At 39.1% G+C, this 16,914-nt stretch overlaps 1 protein-coding gene across 1 annotated transcript in view; it reads left to right on the forward strand.

Annotated features, from left to right (window-relative positions):
* DAP (death associated protein) overlaps positions 1-16,367 on the forward strand; it is a 55,420-nt gene extending 39,053 nt beyond the window's left edge. Inside the window, exons 3-4 of the mRNA XM_075084274.1 lie at positions 11,461-11,503; positions 13,510-16,367. Of these exons, the coding sequence (XP_074940375.1) occupies positions 11,461-11,503; positions 13,510-13,629 (163 nt within the window). The 3' untranslated portion in view covers positions 13,630-16,367. The remainder of the gene's footprint in view (positions 1-11,460; positions 11,504-13,509) is intronic.
* The last annotated feature ends 547 nt before the right edge of the window (positions 16,368-16,914 follow it).

Here is a 16,914-nt window from a genome sequence, read left to right on the forward strand (position 1 = left end):
TATCTTACACTCCAGCCTGCAGCAAAATTTGGTTGCTACAAGTTCCAAATTCCTGATCTTCTCTATTTGCATGTGAAGTCATTATGCTTTAAGTTACAGAGGTGTTTTCTCAGGAAAGCACTGGCTTTGGAGATACATTATCCAAAGTCATCAATCCTTAGAAAATAAAGAGTTTGGTGATTAACTTTTCATTGTACATAGTTAACGTGCTGTTATTAAAAACGCCCAAAAAACCTATTGGTTTGGGAACTAGCCCTTGGAGTTAGGAGGCTGTTAGAGATAGCTAGAGGTGGAGGGGATGGAGAGGAGGACGAGATCATGATTACCTTCCTTGTACGCTCTGCCAAAAAGTACCATTAAAAAATTTCCTCTGGTTCCTGCTCCTGCAGATCTTGAGCTCCCTCTAACTGCTTGCTTTTGTAATGAAAGCTAAATGGGGATGCATTTTATACTGAACTCTCAAAACAGAGAGTCAGCATTACACGGAAGTTTAGCTGTACATCCCAGTAGATTGGGGAGTCGTAATGGTGGGAAAGGAAAGAAGAAAATGTAACAGAATTAAGAGATAAATAATGGGAAATACATTTTTGTGGTGGAAACATCTCCTACATACAAAATGTTTTTCTTCAAAGTATGAGAATTTGAAAAGAATAAGCTGTCAGTAAGTCGTACCACATCATGAAAAGTCATGCAGTATAGCATTTACAAGTGCGCGCACCTGGTTCTGTGTATGATAGAAGGTGCACTTACTGTGGCAGTTACCATTTTCACTTGTTAATTGTTTGAAAATCCAATTGTGGTGTCATACGTTTCCATTAATTTTCACACTGATATACCGGGGCTTCATTGCTCTGTTGAATTACATAGAGTACCTACTGAATCAGGAGAGATCTCTGCATTTGCATGTTAATAGACTTCTACAAGAGGTATATCCTGGTTCACTGGCAAATAAAAAACTACTAATTAAAATGTTTATATGTCCAAGTACACACAGGATGACAGAAATGGCTTTTTGAAGCACACAGAGGAATCGAGGAATCTCTAGAAATTTTTTTTGCTAAACTAACTTTTTGAAATAAGTACACTTTACTTACGCCCATTGTGCCTGATTTCAATGGTGAGTAGGCTAATGATTTCTTAAGTCAACTCCCATTATTATATTGTCATTTGTCATAACATGCAGACAGTGGCCAGAGATACTACCACTGGCAGATGTTTTGGAAAAACTGCGTTCTTGCTGAGGACACCCTTTGGCTAGAACTACAGGAACACAACTTTAGACAGCGCTCTAGCCAGAACTGTGCCACCAGGTGGTGGGTAAAGTAAAATGAGTCCTTTTTAGTGTCTCTCTTCCTTTTCTGTTGTGCTCTGTGCAGAAATGACTGGTACAAAATACTAGTACAAGCTGCCAGTATAAAGAACCAACAGTATTGCTGCTGTTTAATAAATGCAAACTCAGATGACACCGTGCATGCTTGTTTTGTTTTCATTCCTCAGAGAGACTGATCTATTTGTCCTGAAGAAGCAAAGCTACACGTGCATCACAAACAGAAAAAATGTGCTCTAGCCTTGTTCTGTAGGGTAGAAAGTAATGTTGCCAATTGGTTAGCTGCCATCTTGCAGGTGCTATGGTACTTCTTTAAGGAAATTAACTACTTTAGCTATTATTAAAGCAATTAAAAGCCTTTCAGACAAATGGAGCACAAGGAAGTGACAGATCTAACAGACTGAACTAGAAAATTAGCAGTTGTTTTTGTTAAATTAACAGAAAAATCACTAGTGGTATTGACATTCAGGAGTTTGTAGTTGCCTTAAGATTTCTACATCCCATTGAAATGAATGGTGGTACTATAGAACTTTATTCAGATTTAACAGCACATTGATCTGTTACCCATTTGCATTGTCATGGCTTTTATTATCACTTTAAAAGGTAGACATTTATTTCACACTGAGTGAAAGCTCACCATTTGAGAACTTCTTTTGAAATCCTTCAGACTGTAATGCTTTGAATCCCATTGCTATTGATTTCTTCAAGGTCATTTTCTGTGTATTTTCTTGGTACCAAGTTCCAGTCCCATTGACATTAGTGGAAGTTTTGCAGGTGATTGTAGTAATATCTGATGTTGACCTTCTGGATTAAACCCTTCAAATAAATATGGAAGGAAGAAAACAGCCTGTTTCTAGATGGAAAATGAAGATGCTGCCTTTCTGACCGCCACAGCTCAGCAGCAGGTGTAGTAGTGGTAGTAGTGGAATGAATTGGCTGCTTCCTCTCAGGTCAATGGAGGCCAGTTTCTCTGTGGAGAAATTAAATTTCTCCAAGTTCATTTAAACAAAGATGCACCCTTGTCTGAATCCCATTTAGAGAACTTTGTTCCTTGTCTCCTGTCACATTAAAAACCTGGCTGGGCTATGTTTATCGGAGGTTAGGTGGTTTCTTACTATTCAAAATAAGCTGTTAAAAATATTTTCAGTTTAATTCTGTCTTCTGTTGTTCCTTTATGAGCTCTAAATATGATATTGCATACTTAGAAAACAAAGAAAATATTCTTTGTCTGAATTAAAAGGAATTCTAGCTTCCAGAATTTACTGGTGTCTTAGTCCTGTGACAAGACACATGCATCCAGAAATGCCACTTGCCTCTGGAGAATACGGGGAATTGTGTCGATAACTTTGGCAGGGTTTGAACTAAAGCAAGTTCCTGGCCAATACAGCCAGCTCACGCAATCTTCAGCACAGGGTGTGATACTACCAGTGTGTCTTCATGACCTTCCACGACACCCTTTATTGTGCGCAGAGCTTTCCCAGGAGTAGCTCATTGAAATGGGTAAGAACTTGATTGCAGCTGAAGGAAGTTTAAAAAATGCTGATTTTAGTCTGCATTTGCTTTGGAGAGCTTCACATAACAGTGGGGTGCGCCTGCAGAATGGAAAGCATGCAGAATGCATGGTGTAAAATTGTGTAGAGAAGACTCCTCACAATAGTGCTGTGGCTGTGGAAGATGAAGTAGCATTTATGCACGTGCAGATGCATGCCTGCACACTTGACTTTGTCTGCAGTGTAGTTTGGGGTCATGGGAATTATATTGCAATTGTTCAAAGCAGTAGAAGAGTGAAAGGTGCACATCTATTGAATAGTTAGTGGCTTGAGACGTTGGAAAGCAAGATTCAGGTGCGAACTCTAACAGGAAAGATTGGGAAATTCTGGGTTACTGCTGTGTGTATCTGAGACAAACACAGATTCACCTGGGCAGGGATGAGATGATTTTCACCTTCTTTTTAACTTATACCTTCTGTGTTTCCTTCATTGCACTGACATCATGTGTTCCTAGTGCAGTGTCATGCCATTTTTCCAGTTCCACTCAATCTTTCACCTGCTAGGAGATGGAGGGGCTACAGCTGTGCTGTAACTGGCTAATGTGTGTCTCTAGCTGAGACCCTGCAGCGCAGTTCCACAGTCCGGATATTCTCACTATGGAAGTGTGTTACTGTCGTGGGAACACGCACAGGGGTACTCGTTAGCGCTTGACTAACACGTGGGAGGCTTGGTCCTCTCTCCCCTTTGTACCCTGATCTTCGGCCATTTTGCAAATGGTTAGTCTACCCTTCTTCGTTCCTTATTTTAGAGTTTCCTTTGAGTTGTGTCACCATTTAAGTACTGCTTGCTTTACGTCAGTTTTCATAGCTCTCATTTTTCCACAGTCAAGTGGCTACAGATACTAAGTGGGCTAATGCTGCAGTCACTGCCTGTGAGAAGTTTGTCACTGGTGTTCACTAAGAGCTAATGTAGATACTGCGATAACAGTGCTGACCCCTAATAAATGAGCCAGCAGTTGGAGAATTACGGACTATTTCTAAATCCTCTGAGTCAATAGAAAAGGTGAAATACTTAAATCTTCATTTTGCGATCAGAAGAAGGCATGAAAGAGAAATTTACCCTCTGATAGCTATGTCATGTACAACAATATAGATAAGAGATGGTGGATATATTTCTTAAATAATTTTCTTTTATGGCTAACACATGCACTAAAAACAAAGATGAATGAGAGGCTGGTGAGATTAATCAGGCCATATGCTGCAATACGTTGACAGTGAATGTAAGAACAATGAATGTCAATCAGTTGCTATTAAATGTAATGGCCAGTGATTTACCACCTTACTGAAAGATCAGGAGACCCAGTTTGCTTGTATGTGAACAGCAAAACAAATAGTCATTAAAATTTTGTGGTAGGGCCTTGAGTTCTTCCTTCAAACACATTAACTTTGCCTGCACAGGAAGAGGAACAATTCAGCAGACTGGAAGCTCTCTCATGGGATATATCAGGGTGCAGACTAACACATGGGGACAAGAAAATTGTTTTTCAAAAGTAGTGTCTGTAGGTACGTGTATGAATTTGTGTGTGTGTGTACTGCATTTCATCAAGATTTGGCATTGGGGGAAGTGTTGCTTTTTACTTGTTTTAGTATTCGCCACAGCACCTGGATTTCTTTGAGGTTGTTCCCTACTTACTGTACGTGATACTCAGAGGTTCAACAGTGCCATCCTGTGGGTGATCTTAAAGCTTTGAAAGCTATGGCAGATAAATAAATGACCTCAACAGGGTAAATGATCACAGAATATCAGATACTCTATGTCCCCATGCAATCAGCTAGAGTATTTCCCTCTGGTAGTCAGTCAGACTAATTATTACTTTTCTGTCCAGAAAATTAATCCCCTAAATATGTTATAACCAATGGGAAAGTATTTCAGGCAAGCTGATGAGCAGTGTGCTTGTTTGTTTTACTCTATTGCTGAGAAATGTGTTTTTAATCATCTCAGTGTGTTTTTAATCATCTTGGAATTTGTTTTCGCAGACAATGCCAAAATCAAAGGCAACTATGTAAATTCAAATGAGCATCCCTATAAAGAAGTATCTGGACGTCTTTAAAGAGGTGTTAAACTGAAACTAAGACTAGTTAGCTTTCATGTTTCATATCCAGAAAATACGAATTCCCAAGCAACCTTGAGGATTAAGCTGGATGGTTTGAACAACTGTCCAAAATGCTTTTAATTCCAGAAAGATAAGGGCAAGATTAAAGTCTGAAGTTTTGTTGGCTGAAGAAGAAAATCTGCTCAGAATATGTGGAGAACTTTCTGTTCACGGAGTGAACATCATGCCAGGACAAGGTAGAAAGTAGCAAAACTTGCTCTACTTAGGGAACAGTTGGGGGATCAGCAGGTAACCACAGATCATACCGGTCCATATATGTTTTTCCTTTTGCTCGCATAAGCAGCTTGTTAATGAGTGAATGAAATGTGTATCTGGAAATGAGCAAGGAAATAAAGGGCAAGCTGCTCAGTAGAAGGTTCTGCTCATTTTTCAAGCCCATGCTGGTTCGGGGTGCTGGGGGGATGAGGTGTGTACCGTCCGCACACTGCCTTTGCCCGGTGGTTCAGGGGGTTGGGCGCAGCTGCAGGTTCTGCGTAGGTGCCTCTTCGGTTCGCAGCCTGTCGCAGGAGTTTCTCCTTTGCTTTCCCCTGCCAGAGGCCGGCTATGAGTCGCAGTACATGCCACTGGATGATTTGATTAAAGGAAGGAAGCACCAAATTACGAACTCCACCACTACTCTTTGGTAGTTAAATATTGTGACACACTTTGTGGTTCCTAAGTCTTTGAAAAGCACGCCATCCTGTTACTTTTATATTTCATACGTCTGTTTGCCAGGCCCACTTAAACAACAAAAGGTGATCACCAGTGATAAGGCATAGGATTAATTCCCATGAGTATGAAAAGACAAATGTGAATCATTCCCATTTAGTTTAATGTAGTTTTCAAGTTTTTAATGTGTTTTGGGTTTTTTTAACCTATTTTGACAAAGAATCTTATAGCCTAGCAAAAGCCTTGCATCTTTGTAGTTATGTCCATTTTAAAATAGGCTAACCTGTTTTAAATGTTGGCATACTGGGAATCTTGATACTGTGCTTGTACCCTGATTTACAATATGTAGATTAATTTTGGATGAATCAGATGTATCAAGAAAATAATCTCTTATGTTATTTAATCAAAGGCAGAAAGGATAATGACACATCAAAATTTAACCTCTGCACAGAAGAGATTTCTTTGTAGTCCTGTGGTCAGTTTAAGGATAACTTGAGCCCTGGAGCATCAGCATTCATATAACTTTTACGCATTTCTAATCTAACTGATGTGAATGGGTTTGCAATATATAAATGTCTACTTCTGGTTTTGAATCTCACTAAACTCTTGATGTTGCTTTATTTTCAGGAGGTTCTGTCATTAATTCTGTGGTATTTTAAAGGTATCTGCTATTACTAGTTTTAAATGTGTGTCGTCATCTTCTTCAAGTGTCACTTTCTACTTATACTATAAAGAAGGTAAATGGGAACAGTATTCTTCACTCTTTTCTATACTGTGTGCAAATAGTTTTTCGCTCTTTCCTCATGTAAACAGTTCTCCATGCTCTCTCAGCTATTTTTCCCATAATTATTTCTGCTCTAATTCTTTACTTATGGTGTTCCTGGACTCAATAGAGTATTTTAAATGGGGTATACTGTGAGGTACTGTTTTTACCATTGCTTTTTCTTATTTTTAATTTGTCTTAGCATGTTGTTTTGGGTTTTCTAATCACCAGTGAACATATGGAGCACTAGCCTTCTGCACTGGCTGGCTGTAGAAAGACCCATTTCAGGAGCTTTTATAGTTCCTGTGGAAAGGGATGGTGAATACATGTGGTTCTATTTCCTGGTTAGTCAACTCTAAACATAGGCTTTTGTCCTGGATCGGACTGTGAGTGACACTCTTAGTCTTTCCTCCAGATCGGATCTGCTATTCAACCTGCCACTGGAAACCAGCATCAGATTCGGATCCACCCCATCAGGTGACAGTGGGGCAGGCAATTCAGATGGTGCAAGCAGGAGAGTGACTGCAAGCATTCATCCCCTGCATGGCTGTGGGAACATGCTGTGCCACAGCTGGGAATCTGTGTCTTCTATATAGGTATGCATGCATAGCGTGCAGATATAGCTAGATATAGTTAATAACTATAAATTCCCTGTTAACTTAGAAAATTAATTTATTCAGTTTCTCTGTTTTAAATGGAGCTGGATAAATACCCATCTGCCCTATGTAAGCTCTGTGGCCTGTAGGAGATTTCACAGTAATTCCAATGTCTCGGTGTTTTTCTTTACAGTATGTCTGTCAGACTTCAGTTCAACCAATCCCTGTAAGGTGAAGGCGTAAGATTTTAGCATTATTAATACCTCATTTCATCTAATGATCTTTTCAAGTATTCCATCTTCTTTGTGATTTACTTGCAATGTCAGATAAAGATTTAAGCTAAGTATTATGAAATAATAGAAGTCTTTACTTGAATACAGTCAGGGTAAATGAATCCAGTAGAGAGTCTGATGTTAAACAGGTGCACTTCTTAGCAGCATCACACATGTAAAATCAGGATAAGTTCTTTGAACGCTCAGATCTTAACAGATGTGTTCTTTTTCTCCATATGTTATAATAAAATAAGGATTTTCTCTGCAAGTATTGACACACACTCTAAGCGGTCTCAGCAAACACGCTGTTGTATTCCTTACACAATATCAGCGGTGGCTATTATTGAACTTTAAATGTGTGCATTATATAGCTGTAAAGCATATATATGTGTGAACAAAATCAGGTTTTGTCAGGGAGAAATATTTTTTTTGCTTTCTGTTTACTGATGCCTAGACAAAGGAATGCTGCATCTTCAAAACAACATCTGTCAAACCAATTTTCATCAGATTAAGTGTATCCTCAAAGCGACCATTACAGCTTACAAAATACTAGAAATGTAGGTTGTGCTTTGCATAAAACACCAATAGAATTTAAAGCACGTGAAAGTGTTTTACAAATGTAGTGATGATAGCCTGTGCATATTCTCCATTTTTGTTTCTATTTTCGGTGGGTTCTCAGGAAAGATGAGTGACGTTGCAACACACTGGATTCTCAGTAGATGTCCCAGAGTGCAATTACAGAGTTATGGTCCTGGCAGCTAATCTGGGTCTGCAGAAGCCAATGATTTGAGAGTCTGGCAGTAGAGATTGAATTTATTGCAAAGAAGTTCATCTGTAGAAAGATTTCTTTCATTAAGAATTAAATTAAAGCGTGAATCAGTGACTGATTATCCAGGCCTTTCCCTGATCCTTTGAGTTCTTCATTAGTATAGATGTGTGATTATATATGCTCTGGCCTGATTATGGTTCTATAGATCATCAAAGATAACTGATAATATTAATTTTCTAAAGATATTTTCTGGGACAATGTAATAGAGTCAAAATGGGGGGAAAGCCAGTAGCTTTAACAAAGAATGTAAGTACAGACACACTCAATCATTCATGTTTCTGGCCAGCTTTCTCTCTCTTTTCCTGTTAGGGAATAATTGATGCTTGAAAATGAGCTGGTGTGTCTTCTGTAGGAGCGGAGCGTTTTGCCTTTGTAATTGGTTAACTGGAGAGGTGCCGCCTCATTGCAGTGTGCACCTGCAGCTGAGTGTGGGAGCTCAGGTCAGCCAGAATGAATGCTGGGATTTCTGTAAAAGATCTTTGTGGATGGAGGGTAGAAGTGCTCAAGCTGGAAGCCACATCAGTGTTCCCATTATTTCTTCCATTTAGAAGCTGGAAAGCTAACACAAGAAGAGTCCAATCAAAAAGCTGTGGGGAGGACCAGCAAAGGTGAAAGTCCAGGACAAATCTGTTCCAGCTGTGTCTGAATGTACATACATTTTTACAACTCTGGTTTCCCATTATGTTGTTCCCTATGTGTCAGTGAATTGCCCTGTTCGATCCTAAAATGTTCCACATTAACCTTAGGTGAGCTGGTACGAGGCATTTTGGTGCCTACCACACACCTGTGGGATAGTCCTCCTAATTCGCGTCCTGTTCCTAAGACAGTGCAACTGAAGACAGTCCCAGAACCAACTGCATACAGACAAGGCTAAATGTTTTTCATGGCAGAGTTCAAGATAAATGCTTTCTATCTGCAGGATATAATTTTTACCAGGAAAATGGTATTGCTGTCTTTTGTTGTCTTTATAAAGATATGCTAGCTGATTCTGCAGTGGTACCTGAAACATAAACCTCAGACTGGATTTTTAGCTTAACTGATTCTGAAAATGATCCTGAAAAGATCTTCAGCCTAGTTCCTTAGACAAAAGAACATACAACGGAGTAAAAACAAGTATGAAAATGTACCAAATATTATAACTTTATCCAGCTTTACGGCGTACCCAGGGAACTTGGCACTTGCAAGCTCAGGTCCTCTGAATATTAATAGCATGACATTTTGAACGGGAGATGAGGGTTTCTGAGAAGACTTTTATGATTTGCAGCAGGAAAAGCTGTGTTTGAAACAGCCATTTTTTATGCCAGAGAGTCCTTCTGGTTTTCATTTTTGGCCAAAACCAGGGAGTATTTGACTTGTTTTTGAAGCAAGAAGTATAGAACAGAGAGCAGATAATACAGTCTGGTGGTAAGCAGACAAGCCATAGCATGTTTGGCAAATACATGCTCTTTTGGGGAAATGTTGATTTGAATTTCATGCGTCATCCAAGCAGAGTGAACACTGAAAGGTGATAGTAAGAATACAAGGGAAAAAATCCATCTGATTTGAATTTCTCACTCTCCGGTATTGTTAGTAGTACAATGTCAAACAAATAACTTTCTGTGAGTGTGACTAAAGCCAGATTACATGTATAGTTGAGGAATAACTTGCCACACTTTTTTTTTTATTTACTGTTCATTTCCTTTATAATGTCCTCGTGTTAGTTTATGAATGGTACCTTGAGCCACTGCAGTATATCTGTGTTTCCTCAAAGTTATTTCTTTGAATTTGTTACTCAGCATCCAGGACATCTCATGCAGATAGTAATAACATGTTAGTATGTTATTCCTAATTGGCTCAGTACAGTTAGGATGAAATGAAAGTGTTTTGCTATTGATCTTTGCTTGTTATTGGTTTATACTAACAGAAAATTAGAGTGGAGAAGTCTAATAGAGTATCAAAATATCATTTCTCTGCAGGAAATACCACTGGTACTCTTAAACTGAGGTATTTTTGAGCAGAACTTCCTTTCTCCTTTTTTCTAATCCCATCTTTCTGACTTTAAAAAAAATCTCTCAAAGGGATGAGGAGTCTTGTTAAATCACTAGGGTGTTCAGAGACTGTATAGCAATACTGTGACTTAGGGCTCAGGCAATATTTATTAGAGCATTATATCAAGGTCTGGTACTGTGCTGCTTGTTACTTTAACTTCACATAACATCAGATTAATAAATCTTTACAAGCTGTGTAGTTATAAAGTACATCATAATAATCAGTATCATTCCTCTAATAAATTATTTGATTCGTGTTTGCTTTATGGCTGACGAGGTTGGAACAACACAACATCACAGGGTAGGGACCCTCTTCATAGTCCAATTAATGAACTGCTTTGAGACCTTGGAGGCACAACTTTACCTCCACACCCTCCCTCGCTTTGCAATGCCTCAGCTTACATGGTTTTCTTACAGAAGTATTACCTCTATTGTGGAGATTTTCTGGAGCTCCTGGTCTCGATCCTTCTGCAGACTGCATGCAGGTGTACGGTTTTACTTGCCCAGGAGACCACTGAAGTTGCTCACTATTTGTAATTCAGACACTGTGGCAATGCCTGCCTCCAGGGGTGAACTGTTAGATGTGGCTGCGCTTTGGCTGCCACACAGAGGTGGTCACTTCAATAGATCAGTGGCCCACGGAAGCTGATCCCTTGTGCTGGCCAAGCTTCAGAGTTGAATTCTGCCTGTGGAGAGCCTGTTCCTATTGGCATGGATGGAGGTCTGCAACTGAAAAAGCAGGGCACGCTTTGCTGGATGTTTTTTCAAATTTGTTTTATTGCAGACATGATTCTTCTTCTGTGTAAGAGTCGATAACTCATAGATGTTCCAGCATATATTTAAAGTACTGGGTGTTTGTTTCTTTTCTGAGGCTCAGAATCTTAATCCACTTGATTGACAGATATAAACTTGAATTTTATTTTATTTTCTATCACAGCAGTAAGTTTAGTCCATCTACAGTTTTCATTGTTGTAATACAAATATACTAAGCCTAAAGTACTGCTGGCAGCTTATGTATAAAATTTGAGGATTAAGAATCCAATGCAAACAAAGACTCTAGGCTTTAAGGAACAGTGTGTTGTTGGAGTAGCCTTTTACTGCTGTCACAATTAATGTGAAGTAATAGCAGCCAAAACCTACAGGTCTGTTCTCTTGGCCCCAATAAGTACTAATAAGGCAATAGTCATTTGAAGAGGAAATTCGTCTTGTCTATTTGAAACGTTCGTTAATTGCCAAAAATGCCACTTTTTTGCATTGTGTGTCTGATGTACTTTTCTTTTTTTTTTCCTTCTAAATAATTTGTACAAGTAATTCCTCTTTTTGTTTTTTTTTCAGCCCACCTAAACCAGCGGTGTTCATCTCTGGTGTCATTGCTAGGGTAAGATTACCATTAAATTTCTTTCAATCTTATAAAAATGATTGTAGGCTTTTCAGAATTATCACTGATCAGAGCAAAATTAATCTTTTTCGTTCCCCTTTTTTTTTTATGAGAAGAGGCTTTGTGTTGTGCATTTGTCTAAGTCCCTTTGAGCATTCTTTTTGGTTTTGTGTGAAATTGACATGATTTATTAAAATTACTTCCTCCATTTTACTTTGAATTTTAGCACTTTAAGTTTATTGGATCTTTTTTTCATACCTAATCTAGATATTACTGCATCCATTTTGTTTGAAAACAGTTGCATGTGAGTCTGCTGCTATAGCTTGGTCTGTGATGAGGAGTGACACTCCTGCCTGTAAGGATGTGTGTTGGAAGATACATGTTTCAGCTGCTATACGTGCCTTGAGGTACTTGGGATTCCAGGCATTATTTCCTGGATTTTAACAGCAGGCAGGACCTCGAGATCTATGAGCTAAATCATTAGTATTAACTAGCCATTAATCGTATGATCAGTAATTCAAGCCGTGTGTGTTGATAGGGATTTTATCGTGGCTTTACATGATGGGTGCCGTTATCATGACGGCCTTACATCGCTGGGGTGTGTAATGGGGTGGTTTACCTGTAAGATGCTTGGTTGTGCCAGATCATGTAGGTGGAAAGAGCGAGCTGATGCAATTTTCCCCAGCCTGTAGGGGTGGTATACAGGCACTGCTGTATTTTTCTGGACTTCCATCTGCACCAAGGTAGATACCTGTTTAGGCATTTAGATGCCTAATTACTTCTAACAAATTATTGCATTAAAGTTTAGTAATTTTGATAGCACTTAAACAGTTGTAGGGTAGTGATTTTTTTTGAGCGATGTAGGAAATCTCAGACATAAAAACCAAAGGCCCCCAGTTTAGTAGGCGTGCATTCACAGCACCCGTTTGAGACAACAAGGTGTGAGGAGTCAGAGCAGTATGGAAAAGACAAACAGCAGCATCGGGGGAAAGAAGAAAATGTCAAGTCTGAGAAGAGACGATCATTGAAAGCTGGAAGCAACTTGGAGTAGAGAAAAAGTGAAAAAATGTAAAAAGTTAACCTAGTGATCAAAATTTAAAAAAAAAAAAGTTCTGTAAGTACAGAAAGGAAGAATTTGGAGTGGGTTGAAAATGGGGTCAGGTGTGAAATAAGCTGTCTGAGACATCAGCTTTGTACAACATACCTCTGTGTGAGATTGTCACCCTGTGAGCCAGTGGAATACAGTTTCTGGCTTATGATGTTTGTCCCATTTTCTAAAGAGGTAAGTTGTGGTGCTGTTCTCCCTCCCCCACCCCCCAACACTGGTTACTGGTAGTAGTTGTTTCCCATTGCTTTTTGAAAACCTTGTGGGACTGACCCTAGAAATGACAGTTGTAAATAGGAGGCATAAGGGTTACACCTGAACTGAGCCTGTCCAACAGCAGCATGTGAGAACTAAGACTAGCAGACCTGGCTAAAAGAGCATGTTAAACTTAAAAGCCAGCTATCCCTAAGATTTGAGTCAGAAGTAGTTTTAGATCCTGCCTTTCTTCCCACTGAACTGTCATTCCTTCAGTAGGTTTCCTTTTGCAGGTAATTTTTTTTAATGCTGCCTTACCTTGTTTGTGAAATAGTCTCCTCTTTCTGATTGCTCTGTGAAAACCAAATAGGTCAAGGAGACGTGACTATAGGGAGCCAGTGAAAATGGTGTAGCCTGAGGAGCCATTAAGCACTGAAGATAGGAAAGGGGTTTTTTTCCCTTGGATCACTGTAAGATACTGTGTTCTTGGATTGTGTGTGTAATTGCAAGAAGTGAAACTTGCGTAAGTGAAATTTTGAAGTGGGCTAGAAGAATGGCAAGATCGGGTGTGTACAGGGGGACTTCAGAGTAACACGCAACGCTGTTTTCCATCTGCTCTTTGCACTTTTAAAAACTTAGATCCACTTGAACTGGAAAGTGTGCTTTTAAGATTTCTTAAATTTTTCCTGGTGTGTTCTTTGAACAGGGCGATAAGGACTTCCCTCCAGCTGCGGCTCAGGTGGCTCATCAGAAACCACATCCCTCTGTGGAAAAGCTTCCTCACCCACAACATGTCAAACAGCACATCCACCAGCCTCGCAAGTGAGCTCTCCATCAAAATCTCAGCCAAACTGCCGCCAGTGAATAAGTTTTCAAGAGAAGATGAAAACCCTTTAGGATTCACACTGTCAACTCAGTAAAATTGACCTCTAGAATAATATGCTGTTTCTTTTACTTTAAATCTCAAGGATTAATAAGAACGAAGACATTGTTCAGTTGCTGTCCCAGATGGAGAATTCCCTATTAAGTATTTGGTGATCAGGGGTGGTTTTTTTAAAAGATTTTCTTACTGCCAAGACAAAACTTTAGTATGAATAATATGATTAATGAGCTTAAAACTTGTACTTTTAGTTGTGGCATTGCAATAGCAGATAGTTAATGTAGTTTTTATGCTAAGCCGGTAAGGAAGAACAGCTCTTTTGTACTGGTACCTTTACTATCTGGAGGGATTTGATTGTCTGTGTTGAGACAGAAATCAGCGGTTGTCTTGATTACCGAGAACCTTTGCAGTCTTCAGTATCCTACAGAGTTACAGCCCGATAGCTGTGCCCTCTGATTTCAGCTAGTGAGATGATAAAAGGGCCCGAAAACATTCTCATGTGGGCAGAAATCTAGCTGATTCTTTACACCCATTTGCACTTGCACAGTCTTGTTGAGGTTCTTCCATTTGGAGGTCTGTGGGTATGGAGAGGGAGAGAAATCAGAGTTACAAGAACACTGCTGCTGTAGGCAACTGATGTGTGATCTCATGGGTCTCACTGGGGACTGTATTTTTATGAGGTGATAATTTCTCTATTCCAATAGCAAGCTGAAGTAGCTCAGGACCCTCCAGAATTGAACTTAAAATAAACTGGTGAAAAATCTGTTCTCTTTTTTAACTTACAGCTTGAGATCACTCTTTGAGATACCATTAGTAAATGTGTTTAACTTTATGACCCAACCCCTGTCACGCATCATATTGTTGTCTAGTCTTCTTATTGTGAATTAGGACAGTAGTGATATGAGGGAATAAAAAAAGTTACTTTCCAAATAGAGCGATTGAATTAGTTTGGGCCACATAATTAAATCTTTTGATTGCACAATTGAAAATCACTTAGCTCTGTCATTTGCCTTCTGCAACTTATCTCTGTAAAACCCTGGAAAATAATTTTTTAAACATTCCTCCTACATTTTTGAAATGTAGTTCTGTTTTTTACTGACTATAAATACAGTACAGCCCTTATTACCCTCTAGGTTTATAAAACTTCTGATAATGGCAAAAACTTGGATACTGGAGCTGGTGCTGCAAACATTCACCTGGCAAATCAGTGAAAGTTCGGGGTCACTTGGAGCTTTACTAGTTCATTTACGTTTAAAATCAAATAGTATAGAAAACCAGTGAGGAGAGTTTTAAAAAGAATATTTTTTAAAATTTCTACAGATTAAATAATTATTCCCTGAGTAGCAGATTTAAAACATCAACAACAAAATCATGTGAAATAATGGCCCGTTTCACAAGTGGAATAACTCACTTAATGTGGGTGAGAGGGACCTGGCATTTCCATCTCTTCAGAGGCTTGAAGTGGAAATGATGTTTTGCAAAGGATATGCATGGATATATTTATTCTACACCCAAGAAGGATGTACAATCTGTATATGCAGCCCTTATTTCAAGTTTAATTAGATAACCATACTTGCCTTAAGGAACGAGTGTTGTTTGCAAGAATTATTCTGTTTTAGAATATGCATAATTTTTAAAATACTTTCTGTTTCTGATGTCGGTACGTCTGAGGCCTTGTTTGTAACCACTCATGAGAGTACAAGTGATTCGCACATAAGTAACTCATAGGGTGGCATTGTTGAGCCTTGTGGAGTATCTGCACAAGGTGATTTTCTGGCAGGAACACTTGCAGAATCAGGACAGAACGGGGTGGCATTTCGTCGATGGTGCAGCCAGTAGCTGTCAGCATGCTGTGTCAGCAACGAACCAGATCATCCCAGTTGCTTGGTACTGGCAGCTGCTGGCTTGTCGGTGAGCTGGATAGTCTTGTGCCCACATCTGAAGTAGTGTCTAGACTCCAACTGTAGTCAATGGTGATGTAGTCAAGACGGTCGGTAGAGTTTAGGTATGGTGTCTTTGACCAAATGGAAGTGTCTTTCAAGATGAGCTGGATCACTCTCAACTCCATTGACTGCAGTGGGAAACGAAACGTACCTCAGTGTAGATGCGGGCGATTAGGTGGGGCTGGGTACCTCTGCTCTGTGTCTAGCAATAGCTGGTAGGAACATGTATTTCTCTCTTCTGAAAGCAGCACCACATTTCCATTCTAATACTAAAAGTAGGTTTTCTTCAAAAGCATGGATGCTTTTGAATTACAAACTACTGCTCCTGGTTGTTAATGCAATATATACAGCATATATAGACAATACCTGTATTTTGTCTTTGATTACTTAGGTGGATATGTAAGTTTGCACAATGGAGTATGACTATCAAGATATCTTTAGTGGCTTTTAGAATGCAAGAATTCCTATATGGTTAGAAAATGTTTCTGTATGAAAGCATATATTGTTGGGAGGTATCCATGTTTATACATAGGTGTCCTTACCAAAGCATTACATTGCCCAAAATAAAGAATCATAACTGGTGATCTGGATTGCCTACTGGTGGTTGTCGATACTTGGAAAATATGTTACAATAACATAGAAGCACAGGAGATATTCCAGTGTTACCTTGAAATGATTGCAAAAGAAATGTTCTGTAATTGTCAATGTGGCAATAATGCAACAATAAAGCATGAAGTTGTATATTGGGCTCTTCTTTCTGTAAGCACAATGTAAATCAGCAGGGTGTGGTTTTGTGGAGTTGATGGGATTTTATTACAGAATGCTGCATGACTAATCAGCGTTTTATAGATAGTGAAATTTATTAGGAAGTTTTATGACACAGCAGATGAGCTGGTTTGGATAGTCCAGTCTCATTTAAAATAAAAACTAGATGCTACCAGCTAGAGCGGGAGTTGCTGTTTTCCACTATGAAATTGGAGATCCTCACGCGATCTTTACGAAGCTGTAGAATCTAAATCTGGTAATCAATCAGTATGGTAAGGGAAATGAAATCTAGCATTTTCCATTGCTTTTCAAGTTCTAATCTTCTTTCAGTAAAAGAAAGTATTGTAATCAGAAGAAGCGGCAAGCTGCTCATGAAACTGTAGTTATCATTACATCGTGCATGCCATGACACAAGTGATTCATGAACTAGTTTGGAGAAATGGCCGCGGTGTTTCTGGAAGCTTTCTGATACTTTGGGCATCCTATATTTAGTATATGTGTAGTGTGTACCTAATACAATGAA

Source organism: Phalacrocorax aristotelis, chromosome 2 (genome assembly GCF_949628215.1).
Source record: "Phalacrocorax aristotelis chromosome 2, bGulAri2.1, whole genome shotgun sequence".
Taxonomy (NCBI): Eukaryota; Metazoa; Chordata; class Aves; order Suliformes; family Phalacrocoracidae; genus Phalacrocorax; species Phalacrocorax aristotelis.